Source organism: Erigeron canadensis, chromosome 6, assembly GCF_010389155.1.
Source record: "Erigeron canadensis isolate Cc75 chromosome 6, C_canadensis_v1, whole genome shotgun sequence".
NCBI classification, from domain to species: Eukaryota; Viridiplantae; Streptophyta; class Magnoliopsida; order Asterales; family Asteraceae; genus Erigeron; species Erigeron canadensis.
This window is the reverse complement of record NC_057766.1, coordinates 8,631,314-8,650,046: the sequence shown is the minus strand read 5'-3', so window position 1 is coordinate 8,650,046 and position 18,733 is coordinate 8,631,314. Positions and strand designations below refer to the sequence as shown.

General features: G+C 33.9%; 1 protein-coding gene across 2 annotated transcripts; it reads right to left on the bottom strand.

Moving 5' to 3' along the window:
• Window positions 1-923: 923 nt before the first annotated feature.
• LOC122606284 lies at window positions 924-11,832 on the bottom strand. Of its 2 annotated transcripts, XM_043779244.1 has the most exons (7): window positions 10,075-11,832; window positions 8,665-8,720; window positions 5,066-5,338; window positions 4,330-4,560; window positions 3,979-4,098; window positions 3,762-3,893; window positions 924-1,230 (listed from the first exon to the last, which is right to left on the bottom strand). In XM_043779244.1, the coding sequence occupies exons 1-7, from the start codon at window positions 11,684-11,686 to the stop codon at window positions 1,210-1,212; spliced, it is 2,445 nt and encodes an 814-aa protein (XP_043635179.1). In that variant the 5' UTR covers window positions 11,687-11,832; the 3' UTR covers window positions 924-1,209. The 2 variants fall into 2 exon arrangements, with proteins under 2 accessions (XP_043635179.1, XP_043635180.1); XM_043779245.1 differs by lacking the exon at window positions 924-1,230 and having other exon boundaries at window positions 3,777-3,883.
• Between the last annotated feature and the right edge of the window lie 6,901 nt (window positions 11,833-18,733).

Sequence of the window (18,733 nt, the reverse complement as noted above, 5' to 3'; positions counted from 1 at the left end):
CAACTAAATTACAACCCCTCTCTCCGGATTCATCGCCCCAACCACCGCCGCCAGATTCCTCACCATCAACAAGGGTTTCCTAATCTTGACAGTTGTTTTCTAACCGCCACAACGCGTGGGAACCAAGCTAGTATGAATTAGCCAAAAGTCAAAGAATTTACAAGTTTATTTCTATACTACGTTTTCTATTCGTCTTGAGTAAAATGGCAATTTAAATTTTACCTATCTAATAAAATAGGGATAAGTATCTTGGAATATAACAAACTTTGAACGAATGTCTATATTAGGAAATAACTAAAATTGTGTGTATTTTATGTAAACAACTCGAAAATAATATTTATTCTATGTAAGAAAATGTATTCAACCAATTTAAATCAGACAAGTGACACCTTTATATGGTTGCCACGTATGTTTTCTTACATACAATAAACATTTTTTAAAGTTGTTAACATACAATACACACAACTTTAGTTATTTCCTACTATAGACATTCATCCAAAGTTTGTTACATTCTAAGATACTTATCCCAATAAAATAAAAATTAAGGTAGCAAAAAGTAAAATATTATAACGCACAAAATATAATTTCTCAAAGGAAACATGAAGCTAACTTGTTTGTTTGACCCATCTAAGTTAGGTCACCTTTAGTTTAAAAAGAGAGGAAAAAAAAAACTAACAACTTTACAAAAATTAACCCAGCCTTTTTACCGAATCTATATTACGTTTATGTTTATGCAAATGAATCCCGACAGGTAGTCACCAATAACCTTTCTTAGACTACCATTATCAGTAACCTGTTTGTTGGATTGAGCAATATAGTATTCAAAAGAAATGAAGTATTCAAGCGATCTATGCCAAACTAGCCTCCCAAACAATTCAAGATTATCAAAGAAAACATAGCATTTATCACAATTTAAGCGGTGGTTGGATATATGCTTTTCAATATACATATTTAGTTTTACACCTTGTCAGATTTTCATTAATATCTTATAATTTATAACTTTTTATATAAATATAAAAACATGGTATTTTTTAGTTTTCTTTTACAGATGTTTTGACATAAATTTGATCAAAAACGGAGTTATTTCATATTGGGTTGAGTTAGTTGGGTGGGTAGTCTTAGATATCCAAGATGGTTACTGCACCGCGTTGTAAATAGGAAGAGAATTTCATGTAAAAGAAGAGAACATTTCCCCAAATAGATTTTGAATCATCCTCCAAAACTATACACCTGCAAAGAAGTTTTAGAAGAAATAAGTAATTAGGTACATTTGAATATCCCAACCAAATATATTTATAATACCCTTAATGGAATAATTTACAAACATAAATCCATCCCCCCTAATATAATCACACTATCCTCTTTATATCAATTACTTTTACAAACATAAAATCCATCAACCCTAAAATTAGATTTACTAACGAGCTTGAAATTATTAATTACTTAATGTTATGCTCTATTGTGTAGGGTGCCCCCCGTTTATGATAGAAGAATTGATCAGATACATTCTGAAATGAACGATGCGTAGTGAAAGCTCTATGAAGATCAAGATATATATTAGGCCGCTCCTTATAGGGTTTCTAACCCGCTTCCGACGCAGCCACCCTCGAAGACGCTATTAGCAGCGGATGCATCTAGCCCGCGTCTAGAGGGTCACTTCTAGTATTAGAAGTGCGTCTTTGGTGTGTCTAGAGGGAAGAATAGGAAAAGAAGTGGGTTAGAAGTGGGGGTTATAAGGAGGGGGGTGTTCTTGGTGTGTTTAGAAGAGAGAGAAACTGATAAATAGTGTTAGACGTGAGTTAGAAACGGGGTGTTATAAGGAGCGGCCTTAGTAATAGACATAACATTATGCATTAGAAGTTCATAATGAAATTACTGGGTCTTTAGCTATATGATCGTTGTGATCAAAATGGGTGATTATCAAGTTCTTTTTTAGTTAATTAGTTAGTAATTCACCAAAATTGGTGCAGACCACGGGATTTGAACCCATAACCTCCACATAAGGAACCCATTAAGAGAAACCGTATGACCAACCCATCTAAGTGGGATTGGCTGATTATCAAGTTTTAATGTTGATTTATATGTGAATTTTCTACAACTTTAGTTTCCATGTGTTTGTTGGCAACATCTATATGATCCCTTTTTTTTCTGTGATTCTCTATTGCTTCTTCGTAATTTAATTTAGTTTTCGAATCAATGGCAGGAACACAGCTGTAGGTGTTTTAAGTCAGTATGCATTGATGTACTTCAGGTTTTGCGCTTGAAGTCAATGCCGAGCTATTCCAGTTGGAAACTCAGCAACACCATCTTTGCAGGAATCATCAGATCTTGAGAAAACTCAAGAACTTAGGGATTAGCGGTTTTCTTCTGTGTACTGCATATTTTTTGCTTTCATCATTCTATTTTTGTCTAAAAAACAACAAACTGGAAAATGTGAATCATTTGTTATTGCGGGCAAACATTCACCGCTGCTGAGAAGTTTAGAAAAGAATTAGAGTTTAGGCAGAAAGTAAGCAAATGGGATTATGTTTATCTTTATGTTTATGCTATAAAGCATTTCTTGAGCATAGTTAAGTGATCAATTGCTTGTTATTTCAGGGTAAAGATGCGTTAGACTTAAAACCGGGAAAGGCTGCGTCAATTACCTTCCAGTCTACATCACTTACACACCAACATCCTGATCAGTCTGTAACAAGGTGTGTATCTAGTGTTTAATGAATGCATTATTAATGTTTTTCTTTATTATGATTTTGTTATGGCGATTAGTGAAACAAAAGGTAGTTTAGCAATTACTGCTTCACCCCATGGAGATTCTGTTGAAGGTCACTGGGCTAGCTGTTGGTGCAGGGTAAAGCCTGTAAGAAGGTAACTACCATGCTATGGAATGGTTCAGCTGGGGAAAAATGCAAAAGGAAACACCGTCGAGTCTAATAAGCCTATCGTTGTCAGATATGGTTCGTATTTGGATAAATGTAGTTCTCATTCCCCTTGAAACTATGACTTTGTATGGATCAAATTAAAAATTAACTTTGTATCCGATATCTGTATATAGTTAGGTTTTTGGAAGATATGTTGTTTGGTTGCAAAATTTGGTAGTCGAATGAGTTTATAGTAGGTGATTTGTTGATAAATTTGGTTGTTGAAATATACTAGCAGGTTTTGCAACAGGGTTTTCTCCCCAAAAAATGGATATTTTGATATTAAAGTGGTCTCTATGTGTTTGGAGAGAGACAGGTTCGTTGGGTCTCTATTTATTTAAGAAAATGATAATAGAGACCGGTTATTAAAGGAGACCGGTTGTGTGGAAAGAAACAGGTCTCTATTTCTTACAAAGAAATGGTCTTTATAGTTTGCATAGAAACCGGTTAATTAACTGGTCTCCTTTACTTTCAAAAAGAAACCCCTTTAATGGAAACCATTTGAAATTTCTTTCTAAAGTAATTAATAACCGTTTCCATGACTTATTTTGTAGTAGCTCAGAAAAAGAGTGGCGCGAGCGTCTGTTGTCTTTGTAGAGGAACAGTCCGACCAACCAATTTGGGGATAACTTTCGTGTTTAACCAACTGCCAGGTGGTTTCTTAACCAATTTTTGTACCAAGTTGAGGTACTTTCAAAATAATTAGCCCTATGTTTTTTCTCTTCTAACTCTCCACTTCTGATTTTTCACGTGTCCCAATCTCATAGTTAGACACATCATTAACACGTAAATTTGGCATAACAATCATTTTTTATAATATATAGCGAAGATGATGTTGTGTACCTTGATTATTCTATCAGCTTGTCCTACAAAAAGCCTTCCTTGCCAATAATGCAAAGCCGTAACAACTGAATTACCAGCAATACTTCCAATTTCTGTGATCTCTACTTGAGACTCATCATCGCCTGAAAGTTTCTGAAGCTCAAGAAACCAAAAGATGACCATTACCATTGAAAAACAAACAGATAATTATATATTTCCATGTAGATATACAATGTACCTGTACAAGAATGGTCTTGTTCCAACCACCGCTAAATATCCATTGTCCTTCCATACAAATCGAGAAAATGGAACTGGAGTGTGCTGATATGGAATTCAAAGGCTTATCTTTATACCATACCTGAAGGAAACAAAATATACCGTTACTTCATTGTAAAACAAATACAAGGTTAAAACTTAAGAGGATCCCAATCCTTAAAACATGACTTCGCTAGTAGGTTTATAAAAATAAAAATTCCAGCACTGGGCAGACCAGGATTTGGTGATACAATAGATAATATTAAAGACCTAAATCCAATTCTGCTAAAATCGATAAATAGCAACATTCAAAAGAACTGAAGATGGTAGAAACCTTTATGGATCCATTTTCATAAGCTGCAACAAGGGTGTGGGTATAAGCAGAAAGAGATAAAACAGAAGCGCCAGGGGCTTCTTCGCCTAACAATGCTAACGGGGAATGGTCACTTAGACACCATAAGCGAATGGTTCCATCCCAGCTTCCACTGTAAAGAACCTCATTACAAACAACCAATGCAGACACCACGGAATTATGACCAGTCATTGTACATGATAAACTATAATCCTGACAGACAGAAAAATACATCATAGATTAGAAGCTATGTAAATAAATATATTTCAAACACACCAATCGTCTATAAGACCTAGACTTTGCTTCTGATTTTGGTTCTCATATCTTGGTTGACTAAGAATTTGTTTTGGGTGCCTACATTTCTGATTTGGATCCTCTAATTAGGCGAGCCTTTTGTTTTTGTTCTTCATTTAGTAATACACATCCAGCCTGGTTCGTATCAGAAATGTTTTCTTTTGTAGCATAACATTTTTAACATACAAGTAACTCTTTTGTTATTTGTACAAACTCAGCCTGGACTCACCACTTATACGATAATTCTTCAAATACATAACTTCTATTTTTCAGCAACTTTTTTCCAAGTAGATGAAGATTTTACTTTTGAAGAAGAAACGAAAATATAATCAGTTTTAACATTGAAAAGTAGCTAATTTGACATTACGAGGTATGTTGATTATTGACTTGGGACAAAGAGCTTAAAAATCAGTACAAGCCTTACATGCATTGACCAGGCTTTTATTGACTTATCCCCGCTGCCAGTATAAAAATATCCCGATGAAGAAACAGCAAGAGCATGAATACCACTATAGCGCCAATCTTTTTCCTCATTCAGTTTTCTGAATGGTTTCTCCTCAAATGGCAAGGTAATGCCCCATATGAAAATATCACCTCCATTATCAGCACTAATGCACAAAGGTGGTTTGCTGTCTACAAAAACTACAGCCATCACTTTATGCTCATGACCCTTCAATGTATGTACATGATTAAAACCCTGTATTTCATTAATTCACCACAAAATTCAGTAGAATAAGAGATAGGATAACAAAAATATACAATCTTCTCTACATTTAGTTCTTTTAATTTTAAGTTTAAGGTTGTATAGTGTTACACTATATCAGTTCTTCAAAAGGAGCGAAAGATATAGTTGACATTCTCACAGGGGGAACTACATTATGTTTTGTTTTGAAGTATACTTTGGAATCCAAGCACTACATAGAGCAACTTAAGTTGCATTTAATATTTATATGAAGGTAGAGTATTCACATTAGAATATGACTGTCTTATCATAAGTGATTCATGGTCTGTAAGAAGACTTTGAAGTCACAGGTACCTAATATCTTATCAATAACTAGAGTACCATATATAATCAACATAAAATCAACTGGGAATGAGAAATTACTTTCTAACTCAGGTCTCAGGATGCTTTAAGTCCATTAAGCCAGCCACCAAATAATAATTGGCATGGTGCCAGGTTGTGTCATTGCCGTACTCAACCAGCACCATGCCACATAGTTACAATATCGACCATGTCAATGTCATCACATGACAAACAGTTGGTAAGTTCGTATTTTGCATTCACAACAAGGTAATTATCAAAAGTATGTACTAGATTCATTAAGAAATTACATAAACAGACAATAATAATTATATACTTTGTACAAGTTGTGAATCAAGTTATAGAAAAGCTGTCATAGATGATTGACAGAATCAGTCAACCAGACAAGTCAACATAACTATAAATATAAATCTTAACAATATGTGTTTACACCTATGTTATCAATAGCGGTGCTATAGCGGTTAGCTGTCCTCAAGCATAATAGCGGTCCCGCTATAAGCGGCGCTATTTTACGGATGTCAGTGCTATAGCGGTCCAAAGAGTGGTAAAATAGCGGTGCTACAGCGTTTTTTTTTTGGCCCAAACTTGAAAGAAGCACTAATTTTTGCAAGTAGTAACACTAATGTTTTAAACATTGACACTTTTAAGCTTGACTTTTGCTATTTCTATCAAGTATAAAGTATTAATTGATATTTTTATTAAATATTAAGTATTAAGAATTATATAGAGTTAATTACTGAAATGGTACCTCACGTTTGCGCCATATTACTGGTTTCATACCTTTCCTTTCGAAATTACGCTGATCATACCCAACGTATGCAAATATCCACTCGGAGTATACTGGAGGCTAACGCCGTCAGCTGGCCGTTAAAACCTCCCCCACGTGACTTGCACATGAGGGGTAAATATGTAATATTACGTTTCCTAATTACTGAAATGGTACCTAACGTTTGCACGATATTGCTGGTTTCATACCTATATGTTTATTAATTACTTAAATGGTACCTAATGTATAGTTATTAATTCATTTATTTATATTTATTTATTTTAACTTGTTTTATTTTTCTTTTATAAAAATTCTCCAAAACTTGTTACAATTTAATGAAAATAGTCAGAATACACTTATAATCCACTCAAAAATAATACCAAAAATCACAAAATATAAGTTTTAAAGTTCACGAATAACCAAAAATAGCAATAAAGTATCATAAAACAATTTTAAAAAATTTTGCGAGGAAAATTTTTTTTTTTTGAAAAAATTCCGGAAATACCGCAATGGTAATACCAGAAATACAAGTCAATATTTACTGCGACACGAAGCTTAAAGCAATGTTTTAAATACCCGTAAATACTGACTTATATATCTGGTATTCCTCGATATTTCTAATATTACCGTTGCGGTATTTCCAAAATTTTTAAAAAAGAAAATTTTATTTTTTTAAAAAAATTATTTTTATGATATTTTATTACTATTTTTGGTTATTCGTGAACTTTAAAACTTATATTTTGTTATGAAATAACTATTTGGTATTATTTTTTAGTGGATTATAGGTGCATTTTGACTATTTTTATTAAATTATAACAAGTTTTGGAGAATTTTTATAAAAGAAAAATAAAACAAATTAAAAAATATATAAAAAAATTAATAACTAAACATTATGTACCATTTAAGTAATTAAGAAACATATATGTATGAAACTAACAATATCATGCAAATGTTAGGTACCATTTCAGTAATTAGGAAATGCGATATTACATATTTACCCCTCACGTGCAAGTCACGTGGGGGAGGTTTTAACGGCCAGCTGACGGCGTTAGCCTCCAGTATGGTCCGAGTGGAGATTTGCATACGTTGGGTATGATCAGCGTAATTTCAAAAGGAAAGGTATGAAACCAGTAATATGGCGCAAACGTGAGGTAACATTTCAGTAATTAACTCAATTATATATATATAGATATTGCATAATATTTTAATTACCGCTATACCACCGCTATAACCAATATAGCATATAGCGGACCTTGACCGTTACACCGCTATTTTAGTAATTAACTACTTAGGTTTACACATCACATTAAAAACTCAAATACTATCATCACATAAAAATTATATAGTAAGACACCATAAGGGATAGCATTACACCATAATCACAGTACTAAAACATACAAGCTACAAAGTCAAGACACAAGACACAATTAAATTTGGGAACATATACCCTTAAACTGGTAGAAACAAAAAACCGCGAACAACCTTATATCCACAAATTCCATGACTAAATACTAATAAAAAAAAATAAGTACAAAAAATTGAAGAATATAGAAGCTATAGATTTGAAAAGTACGGGAACAGGGACTTCCATTGCTGCCGTACATAGTTACCAATTACATACAGCTGCTGAATGTCTTTTCTGTATTATCTATTTGAAGTTTGGAACAAGGGTAAACTTATTATAAAGGGCTACCTAGGTTGTATGTTATAACTCAAGGCTCAAATTTCGTTTACACCAACGGCTTCTTGTTGGACTCAGTGTTTAATGTATGGGATCTTCTGCCCCAAGTGTTATGAGGGCCATTATATGACACAGAGACCCCCCTTCACCATTAATCAAATAGTGTGTTAATGACAGTGATACCTGATTGACAGTTTAATGCATGGATCCAAAATTTATTTCAACAAGATAACTGTTAATTGTTATGCTGAAAGATGTTGTGGGAGTATTTCCTCAAGTCCTAAAAAAAGTATGGAAGTGAAAGGAAAATTCTATTGTATCTAGTGAGTTTTCAACCATGATAATAAAAGCATACATAGACAGAGTTGATGACGCTGCTGGTTACAACATGACAATAAGATACGGTAAAAAGTGTCACACACTGAAAGACTACACAAAAATGAACATAAAACATTCAATAGAAAATTATTGTTGTTATTTATAATGCTTAACAAGCTTGGTTTAATTACTAGGATATTGTATCAAGATGCATACCTGGAGGGACCACACCTCAACTGTTTTATCAAATGAAGAGCTAAAAAGGAAACCGCCTACAAAATTTAAACAAAAGGCACACCTCTTAGGTTAATAAGTCCAGAAACATTATCTCTATTTCAGTAAAATGGAAATGTATTTAAATATGAATTAGTGAAAAGAAGTAAAACAAAACAAGTGAATATGTAATAATGACAGGTGCAAGTTTGTAACTCGGATCCTGTGAAAAAATGGGAGAGCAAAAAACGCAGAACGATACAAAGCATTCAAATTTTCCATGATAAATTTATCCTGAGAAAAGGGCTGATGCACTCTGTTTTCTAGTAAAATACAGCTTAAAAAATAAAGAGTTTCCTGCACATATCGTCTCTGTGGTTATATCAAACAATCATGTTTCGTCATTTAAAATGACGAAATTCCACTGAGGATGGACATTGATGATACACACATCATATAATCTTAGACACCCTGCTAAATAGGAACTGCAAAGTAGATTCGTAAAGGTTGTCATGGAGGATGGACCTTCTCTAAACATTGCACACAAATTTAGGCGGTGGTCTCAAGTTTTTTCTAAAATATATAGAGAGAAGAATTAAAAATGGTTTCTGTTCTTGATAATTTTTAAGAAAGAAAAGTAGATCAAAAAGGGAAGGAAATTTGGGAGTTTTTGAGGGCTATAACCATCCTCCCAAATATGGGCAGATCACAAAGTGAAGGGAGATTGCTTTAGTAATATTTTGTAAGCTGACCATATTGTCCTCCTCCTCTTACCTTCCCTTCTTTCAAGCTTAAGAACACATCTTTTAATCTAGCCTCCCTTAGTCCCTTCCATCCACTCAACCTTCTGTTTCAACTTCTATTATTTTCTTTAAAAATAAATTGAGAATACAGCCTAAGAGAAACTTTAAAAATTGATAATTAGTTAAGATGATACACACCATGCAACAAATGGCATGATAGTGCAAACTTAATAATTGTCATCACTGGAAATCTATCTATAATCTTACCATAAATAAAAGGGACTCCAAGGAATGTGGTCTTTTCATTACATAAGGGTAAAAATAGAAGCCTACATAAATTGATTCTTGCTCACTCACCATCTAGAGACCAACATTCACAGTTTGGAGACAATCATTATTGTTACTCCACCAAATTCCTATGTATTCAAAATGTATAAAAAAATAAATAGACATGACAAGGAGAGTTGGTACAATAAAACAGGATAGAAGTAATCAGTTGCATACAAATAGCCTAGGTGAAACTAGTTGTAGTCTTAATAACACAATCTATATTAATCAAGTAACTTGTCCTTTTATTTAACTATTTTAACAAATGAGTCAATTTTAGACCATCAATGAGTAAACAACACCAACTAGAATCAAGAAGGACACAGAGAAGAAGATATGATACCTCCAACAGCTAATCCAGATATGCAATCAAGATGACCTTTTAACTCAGTACATGCTAGGGAAGTTTTACGAAGACCCTCGATAACATCACTCTCAACCACCAAGTTTTCATGTGTCGAATCATTCATCATGCTACTTCTATCATCAACTTTATTGGTTTTCTTTGAAGACCATAACAAGTCTCCTAGGAGCAAGCAATGACATTTATGTGTGTTTGTTGATTTTTCTTCTGTAATTGCAATTATATCAAACTTCGGTTTAATAATCAATCCTCTCATGTACTTCCAAACATCAATTACAGGCGGTCTAGTTCCCGGGTCATGACAAAGACATTTGCACAGCAACTCCTTTATCGATACATGGTCTGAACCCAATCTATTATCTAAAAAGCCTGAAACTTTATCCAACCAACCCACAAACAAGTTTTCACAATCACAAGTATTTCCATTGATATACTCATGTATAAAACTAGACAAAAATGCGTAAGTCTCATCAGCAAAAGACTTCCCCACTAGAAACCAGATTAATATGCAAGCTATCGACCATACATCTGAACTATAGCCAGCTGTACAGGTCGACTTGTCAAACTCAAAATGAATACCCTGTTTCTGCACAAACTCTACTAACAGCTCCGGGCTAGGAAATGCATGAATCTCAAAAAGAGCATTCGTAAAATCGCTTTCCAAACTTTGACTATTATCATGTGCAAACGAGACAGCCTGTGCAGTCATGTTTTGAAGTCTTTCTCCAACCATGTATACCTGATTTAACCCAATAACAATATGCCCAAAACGATCGATACAAAAGCACGACAACGAACAACACCCACAAACTAACCCATAATCATGCAATTTCATGACCGTTTCACAGAGCTCCATACCGATGATACCAAACGTAGACAAATCTTCTTGTTGAGAAACAACAACATTTAACAAACTAGTATCGCGAGCTTTATATTCACACACAAGATACAAATTATGACGATGATCACACCACAAGCCGTAAGCAGTAGAAACGAGAGGGTGGTTCAAATTAAAAATCGAGTCAAGCTCAGATAACGAGTCATCATTACCCAATTTAAACAAAAGCCACATAACTTTGGAAATGTAACTAAACTTAAAAAAGGCGGCAGCATTTTCATCATTATCATTATCGGAAAAAAAAGCAAGTTTAAAAAGAGAAACATTAACCTTGGACTTGTGATTTTGATGTAAGACGAAAGAAGAGGTTTGGTCGGATGTTTCGATGGAAAGTTGAGGAAGAATCCGATGTTTCCAATGAAGGTAAAACTCATGAGACCATAAATTGGGAACAAAGTCATGGGTTGTTGATGATGATGATGATTTGGAGGGTTTGATGGAAAGAAAGGGTTTAGAGAGGCGAATTAGGTCAATGTTTTTGGGGAGAGCAGAGGGGCCTTGTGGTGGATAAAAGACAAGCTGAGTACAACCAGGGCAGCGAATCGTGTTTTTAATAAAAGGTGGTTTAGGGAGGGAGACGAGACAGTCGTGGCAGGTGGAGTGGCCGCAGCCGAGAACGCGTGGGATTGTTGATTCGCCATCGAAAGGTTGCAGACAAACAGGGCATTCCGCTGCTTCTGCTTCTTCTGCCATCTCTTTTTTTTTTTTTTTTTTTCTTAACTCTCAAATCCCCCCTTAGAACATACAACCTCCTTCATGTGTTTTGCTCGGCATTAACTATTTTACTATTCTTTTTGTTTTCTATTGTAAATAAAAGTAAAAAAGACAAAACAAAATGACTATTGTAAATTTGTAATCAGATGATGATGAAGATGCACCTTATCAATGTTTTTAATTAATCGCCCTTGAACTTGCCGTTGATTGTTTTTCACTTTTTCTGGTACTCCGTATTGTCTACTGGGGATTGCATTTGACTTTTCCTTTTAACTTCTTGTACTCCAAATCTCCAATATAGACTATAGAGTAACTAGGGGTTACTTTTTGCTATCTAAAGGCAAGACTCGAAGTGGGCGAACATGACGGGCATCGACTCCGCTCACCTGCTGACACCTTTCGAAGCACGTTTTAGTGTGCACTTTAGTTTTCGAATGTCTCGTTCAATGTCATGAGTCTACAAGCCTTTCTCATTTCGGTGCTCGCCCTTTGAATCTTCGGTAGGGGTCTTTAGTCTTTTTATTAGAGTAGGAGTCACGAGCAGAGCGTACCGCCCTGTCATAGTATTGTTAAACAAGTATTAAAATATAATAAATAAGACAAGATCTTGACATTTATATCATAATAAAATTGATACATGAAGATTTAAAAAGCACAAGTATATATATATATATATTGATGCACTACAATTTACATCATGCACGGTGATTTTTGAGTAATAGAAACATATTGTTTTATTTGTTTTACTTTAATACTTTATTATTTTAACTAAAACCAGAGTAACTAATATTATTGTAATATTAATTAGGGGTTGGTTATTGTAAAATAAGTATTAGAGTAAAACAAATATGACAAGATCTTGACCCTTAAATCGTGGTTAAATTGATGCACGAAGATTCATAAAGCAATTAATGCACGATGATTTCTATGATGCACAGTAATTTTTTCAGTGAAGATAAACCTATTGTTTTATTTGCTTTAGTTTACCTAAAATCATATTTTTTAATATTAATAAGTTGCTTATAGCATTAAAGTAAAACAAATTTGACAAGATCTTGACTCATAGATTATGGTTATATTGATACACGAAGATTCATAAAGCAATTGATGCCCGATAATTTTTATTGAAAAGAAACCTATTGTTTTACTTTAATACTTGTTTTATTTTACCTATATACTATATTGGTAATATAAAACAAGTATTAAAGTAAAACAAATATGAGTACTTGTTTTACAATACTGAACCCTTAATACTATATTTTGTTATCTTCAAGTGCTCGTATGGCATATCTCTTTGTTCGCCACCTCAACTTTTTGCTTACGTGTCATGACCACATCAACTTGCGTTGTGAAATTGACACATGGTCATATGCCACGTATATTACAACTACATAATAGCGTAGGCTTTCAACTAAACAAAAAATTATGTTCAAAGTACAGTAGAACCTCTATAATTTAATACTCAATAAATTAATAAACTCGATAAAATTAATAATTTGTCCGGTCTCAACTTAGGACCAGTACAAAATTGGACTTCAAACAATAAAATAATATGATAATAACTTTTTTGAAACCCCAATATAAATATAGTTTTCCCAATAAAACTATTAATTAATAATTTCTTAAATATTTCAAATTCTAACATTGTCTAGTAAAAAATGAATTTATAGTCACTTGTTTTATTTGGAACTTGGAATCTATATTGAATTCATCTTTAAATTTTCTCATCGCATTTTAAGAGTTAAAGCATTGTCTTCTCGTACATTGAACTAGCTTTAATTTAAAACAATGCATTTGACAAGTTTATTTAATTTAATATGTGAAGATAAATTGAAAATGGAAATTAAAAGGGGAAATTTTGAAGCTCATATATGAATATCTTTAAATTAATAATTTATTAATTTATCGATATAATAATATCTCGATAAATTTATAAAAAACCTTGGTCCCGACTCTATTAATTTATAGAGGTTTTACTTTAGGAATTAAACCTGCATCTCATCCATAATAGCACCACCACTCTTCCACTTGATCTAACTAAATGGTTGATAATTTTTGGGCAAGCCAACATACTTAATCTTTTAATTCGTAGGAGATTTCAATTAGAAAGATGATTAGCACACCTAATAAAAACACCTAAAAGTTAGCTAACAACTAAAAGATAACACCTGTAATTATATTTAGAGATTCATTAAATATTTTGTGTTATTACTACTATACCCTTAATCGTTAATTCTTAGATACTAATTGAAGTTTTCCTTTGCCGATCATCATATTAATTGTTTTTTTCCTCACCATAATCCTTTAACCGGCCAGTGTTTTCATGTATATACTCACCAAAAGATTGGATGCATAGTTTATTGCCATAAACAAAAAGAATCACAACGTTGTACCAAATCGTTTACAACTTATACAAATATTCAAATTACACAATATAAAACAATCAAAAAAACACTTGGAAATCTTTACGCTTAACAAAAACTTAATAAATACACATTAGCAATACTTTATAGTATATATTAGAGCAATCAAGCTACTACAACAATATACAGAAGTCGATTATCCCAAATCTAAAATAAGTATTATAGATTACATGTTCACGCCGGCAGAAAGATGATTAAACGGCGTTGCAAAGATAGATGATGAGAGGTTCAAGGGAGGTAATCTATGATAATGATTTTTTTACGGAAACATAAATCAACAATAGTTTTAATGCTTTTTATGAAGGGTGTAATAGGGAGTCCAGTGAAAGAATTGATGGGTTTTAAAGAAGGGACATATGTCATTATCATATTGGTTAGGTCTTATTTTAGGTTAATCCATTTAGGCCTCTTTATCATTTCTCTTTCAATTAATTTCATTCAACCCTTTTCCAAGTCTCGCTGGATGTATATATTAAAATCATATTTACTCACTACTAATTGTTCTTAAATCACAAACACCGACTTTCACTTTCACTATTGTTATTAGCGTAATAAGTTTATGGTTTTTGAAACAACTTCATTCTTTTTTACAACTTTATGTTGATGAACTCAAGGTGTTGGATGAAATATAGACCATTCCAAGCTGACTTCACATTTGGTCCAAGTTTAATCCAATGTTCGTCTAAAACAGTTGTTTTTTTGTTATTTTGGTTGCAATTATTCGGTCTACTTCAATCAAATGAGTTAAATAAACAATCTGCGACTAATTCCATCTTCTTCTTCATAGATAAAGTATCCCGTACCTTGATATAAAGTAAAAGTTGAGTGGTGGAAGTGTATACATTCTCCCGATCTTAATTTTTGGTTGCTATTGTTCTGTCTGCTTCAATCAAATGAGTTAGATAAACAATCTGCGACTAATTGCATCTTCTTATTCATAGATAAAGTATCTCGTACCTTGATATAATGTAAAAGTTGACTGATGGAAGTGTATACATTCTCCCGATCTTAAATTTTGGTTGCTATTGTTCGGTCTGCTTCAATCAAATGAGTTAGATAAACGATCTGCGACTAATTGTGTCACACCCCGTTGTAGCGGGAATACAGGGTTAACAAATAATTGCGTACTAACCGTAGTTAATAAAAATTTCATCCATTCATACCAAATACAAGTCTAATACAAGTACAATCGTTTTAAAATGTGGACCCAAAATACGGATACAAGTCATCCTCATTTGGAACTGGGCCCACTAAATACGAGTTCAATATCTGGACAGTCTAATACAATTAAAGCTAAAAACATGAGAACCCTCCAATGTCCGAAGCTAATTGTACGTCCAAAGTTAAAAGATGGCCCTATAATGCCAAGATGATCCAAGACTTATTGTTGGTTACCTGAAACATATGAAATTTGAGAGGATCAACTATCGAAATAGTTGGTGAGTTTACAATGCGTTTGACCAAAAGTTTAGTCATCATTGGGAGCACACAATGACATGTAGTTATTTAAGACAAGACAGCCGGGAACAAAGTCCAAAAATATTATGACAAGACAGCCGGGATCAATATCCTACAATAAGACCAATTTCCCTCGCACAGGTCTCCCATCTATAATGGGGTGCGGACCAATATACCTCGCACAGGTCTCCCGTCTACAATGGGGTGCGAACCAGAACAAAGACAGTCAGACACTAAATCTGACAAGACAACCATTAGGATCTCATAATGGTGATAACTACATAGGGGCAACTTTTTTAGTATTTCAAACACAAAGACCAATTTAGTCAGCCGACAACATGGCAAGTCAAAGTCATTTAGTTCAATATTTCATAAGACATGTATACACATTTTCAGGAAACTGTCAACATGGCAAGACGTAAGATAAATGATTTAATTTACCAAATCGCATGGCATAGACAAAGACAAATCATTTATAAAGTAGTCGTGTATACAGTAGTACATGTTTTTCAGTCCCAAAGTAAAAAAGGTAAAAGGGCGCCATAAACTCACCTTAGCGATCAACGAGCTAAAAGTATGAGTAGTCCGAGAAAATGAGCAGTCTAGTCTCCACGTCTGTCCAAAACCTAGGATATGAGTACCAATGGTGAGGATCAAATCTCACGACGACAAGTATCCTACGTACAACTACTTAGCTATAGACCCTAGAATGCCACATCAAGAATGTGATTTAATGTTCAATATATATTGACTCAAGTTACTAACGTCATTGACATTGTCATTACAAAATGTCCATAATATACACCTTACTAGTTAGTCTATATCATAACTCAAGTTCATCTTTTGTCACTAAATTTGGATGGAAAATCAAAGTGTTTAAATGGGTGTTTTAACAAGTTTGATACTCTTTTTATGATGATATAAGACTAGTAAATAAGTTTTGGATCATTAGAAGTCGACTGCTAACCAAACGGATAAGTTACAAAAATTCCAGGAGGAGGACGGCCTTTGCTGATGAGGACGGCTTTTGTCAAAGACCGTGCTCTAAAAAAGGACGGCCTCTGTAAAAGGCCGTGCTTTGACACAAAGGTCGTGCTCTTGCTGTTCACGAAAACGGGTTTCAACACTCAAATTTACTAGGCTAAGCTCAAAATCAATGTCCCAATCCTTAACATAACCTTCTATGAGTATAAATAATCCTAGAAAACAACCTTAAACCAAAATCCATTTCACAATTTCAACCATTTTGATTTCCAGACCTAATTCAAATCAAAAATCAAATCAACAACATATGTACTAACTCTTTTCAAATCCAAGGCTATTTATTTAATTAGCAAAACTGAAAAAAACCCTTGAATTAATTTCGACAAGTCAAAGTTTAAGAAAAGTTTACTTATCAATTTGTCTTCTTGAAGAATTTGAAGAAAAGATCAAGATGATGATGCCAAATCCTTACTTATTATTGAAAAATGATTATTTCCCTTAAATCCCCTTTGATTTTTAATTTCCTTGCCAGAATGATCTAGCGCATAAAGTTTTTTGTGTTGTGTGTTATGTGTGTGTGTTTGTGTCGACCAAGCAAAGAAAGAAAGAGGGAAGGGGTGTTTGGTGTTCTAATTCCCACCACAAACAAAGCGGTTGGCCTATGTGGCTCCTTTTTAGGATATTTTGTACTCGTAATTTGGTAAAATGCTTATGATTAAATACTGTTTGACTAAAAGGTTATAATTTATTTAAAGTTATTTTCAAGACTCGACATTCATCTAAATAGCTAATAGTCTACGTCATCAAGATACGTCTAACTAAACTATATCAAATGTTCAATTGTCTAATAATTTCCACGTCATAATCTCTAAATTAGACGAAACTATGATAATGATCGAGATTAAGACTAACCCATTGCTAATAAATTACGAGTCGTCACAGCATCACCAACTTCTAAGGATTTCGTCCCGAAATCAAGTCTTGCTCAGTAAAAAGATGAGGATACTTATCCTTAATGTAGTCTTCACGTTCACAAGTCGAGTCGGGTCCGTGTTTTGAGTTCCAACGAACCTTGACCAACTTGATATGACTACGTCTAAGTTGTTTAAGCTGTTAGTCTACAATTTCAATAGGTTCCTCAATAAATTGAAGAGAGTCATTCACTTGCAGCTCTTCTACAGGTACAACTAATGTTTCATCAGTCATACATTTCATAAGATTCGATACATGAAATGTGTGATGAACATGTTCTAGCTCTTGGGGTAAGTCGAGCTTATATGCCACGGAACCAATCCTTTTAACAATGTCAAATGGTCTGATATAACGAGGACTAAGTTTTCCTCGCACGCAACGTGCAGTGCCTTTCCAAGGTGACACTTTCAACATGACTTTATCTCCCACTTGAAACTCAAGTGGTTTCCTTCTACGATCTGCATCTTTTGGCGATCCTGAGCCGCCTTCAGCTGTACCCAAATTTCTACAATCTGGTCAGTAGTCTTCTGAACCAGTCCATACTTGTACAAACGGTGCCAACAAACAGCCAATCTACATTTTCGCCCATACAAAGCCTCATATGGAGGACATTTGATGCTAGTGTGATAGCTGTTATTATACAAAATTCAGCTAATGGCAAAAAGGTATCCCAACTACCCTTGAAGTCAATGACACATGCCCGAAGCATGTCTTCCAACGTCTGAATGGTACGTTCACTTTGTCTGTCAATTTGTGGATGGTAAGCCGTACTCAAATGCAATTGAGTGCCTAGGGCGTCTTGAAAATATCTCCATGATTGTGAAGTGAAACGACCATCACAGTCAGAGATAATAGACAAAGGAACGCCATGAAGAGACACAATCTTTTCAATGTATATTTGAGACAATTTTCTTATCTTCCAACTCTCCCGAATTGGAATGAAATGAGCAGACTTCGTCAATTGATCGACGATGACCCATATAGTATCATATCCGAGGCAGCTTAGTAATAAAGTCCATAGTAATCTCTTCCCATTTCTAGCCAGGAATTTAGGGTTGTTGGAGCAGCCCGGAAGGCTTTTGGTGCTCCACCTTAACTATTGAACAATTTAAACATTTTGAAACATACGTGGCGATATCTCTTTTCATACTAGGACACCAATAAAAATCCTTTAGTCCATGGTACATTT

Bases quoted from the DNA above. Each gene is read 5' to 3' on its own strand.
- LOC122606284 (XM_043779244.1), bottom strand. From the start codon at position 11,686: ATGGCAGAAGAAGCAGAAGCAGCGGAATGCCCTGTTTGTCTGCAACCT. The intron at 4,561-5,065 runs GTAAGGCTTGTA...TCTGTCTGTCAG, and splicing joins TAAAAGCCTGGTCAATGCAT to GATTATAGTTTATCATGTAC. The intron at 3,894-3,978 runs GTACATTGTATA...CTTGAGCTTCAG, and splicing joins ACAAGACCATTCTTGTACAG to AAACTTTCAGGCGATGATGA.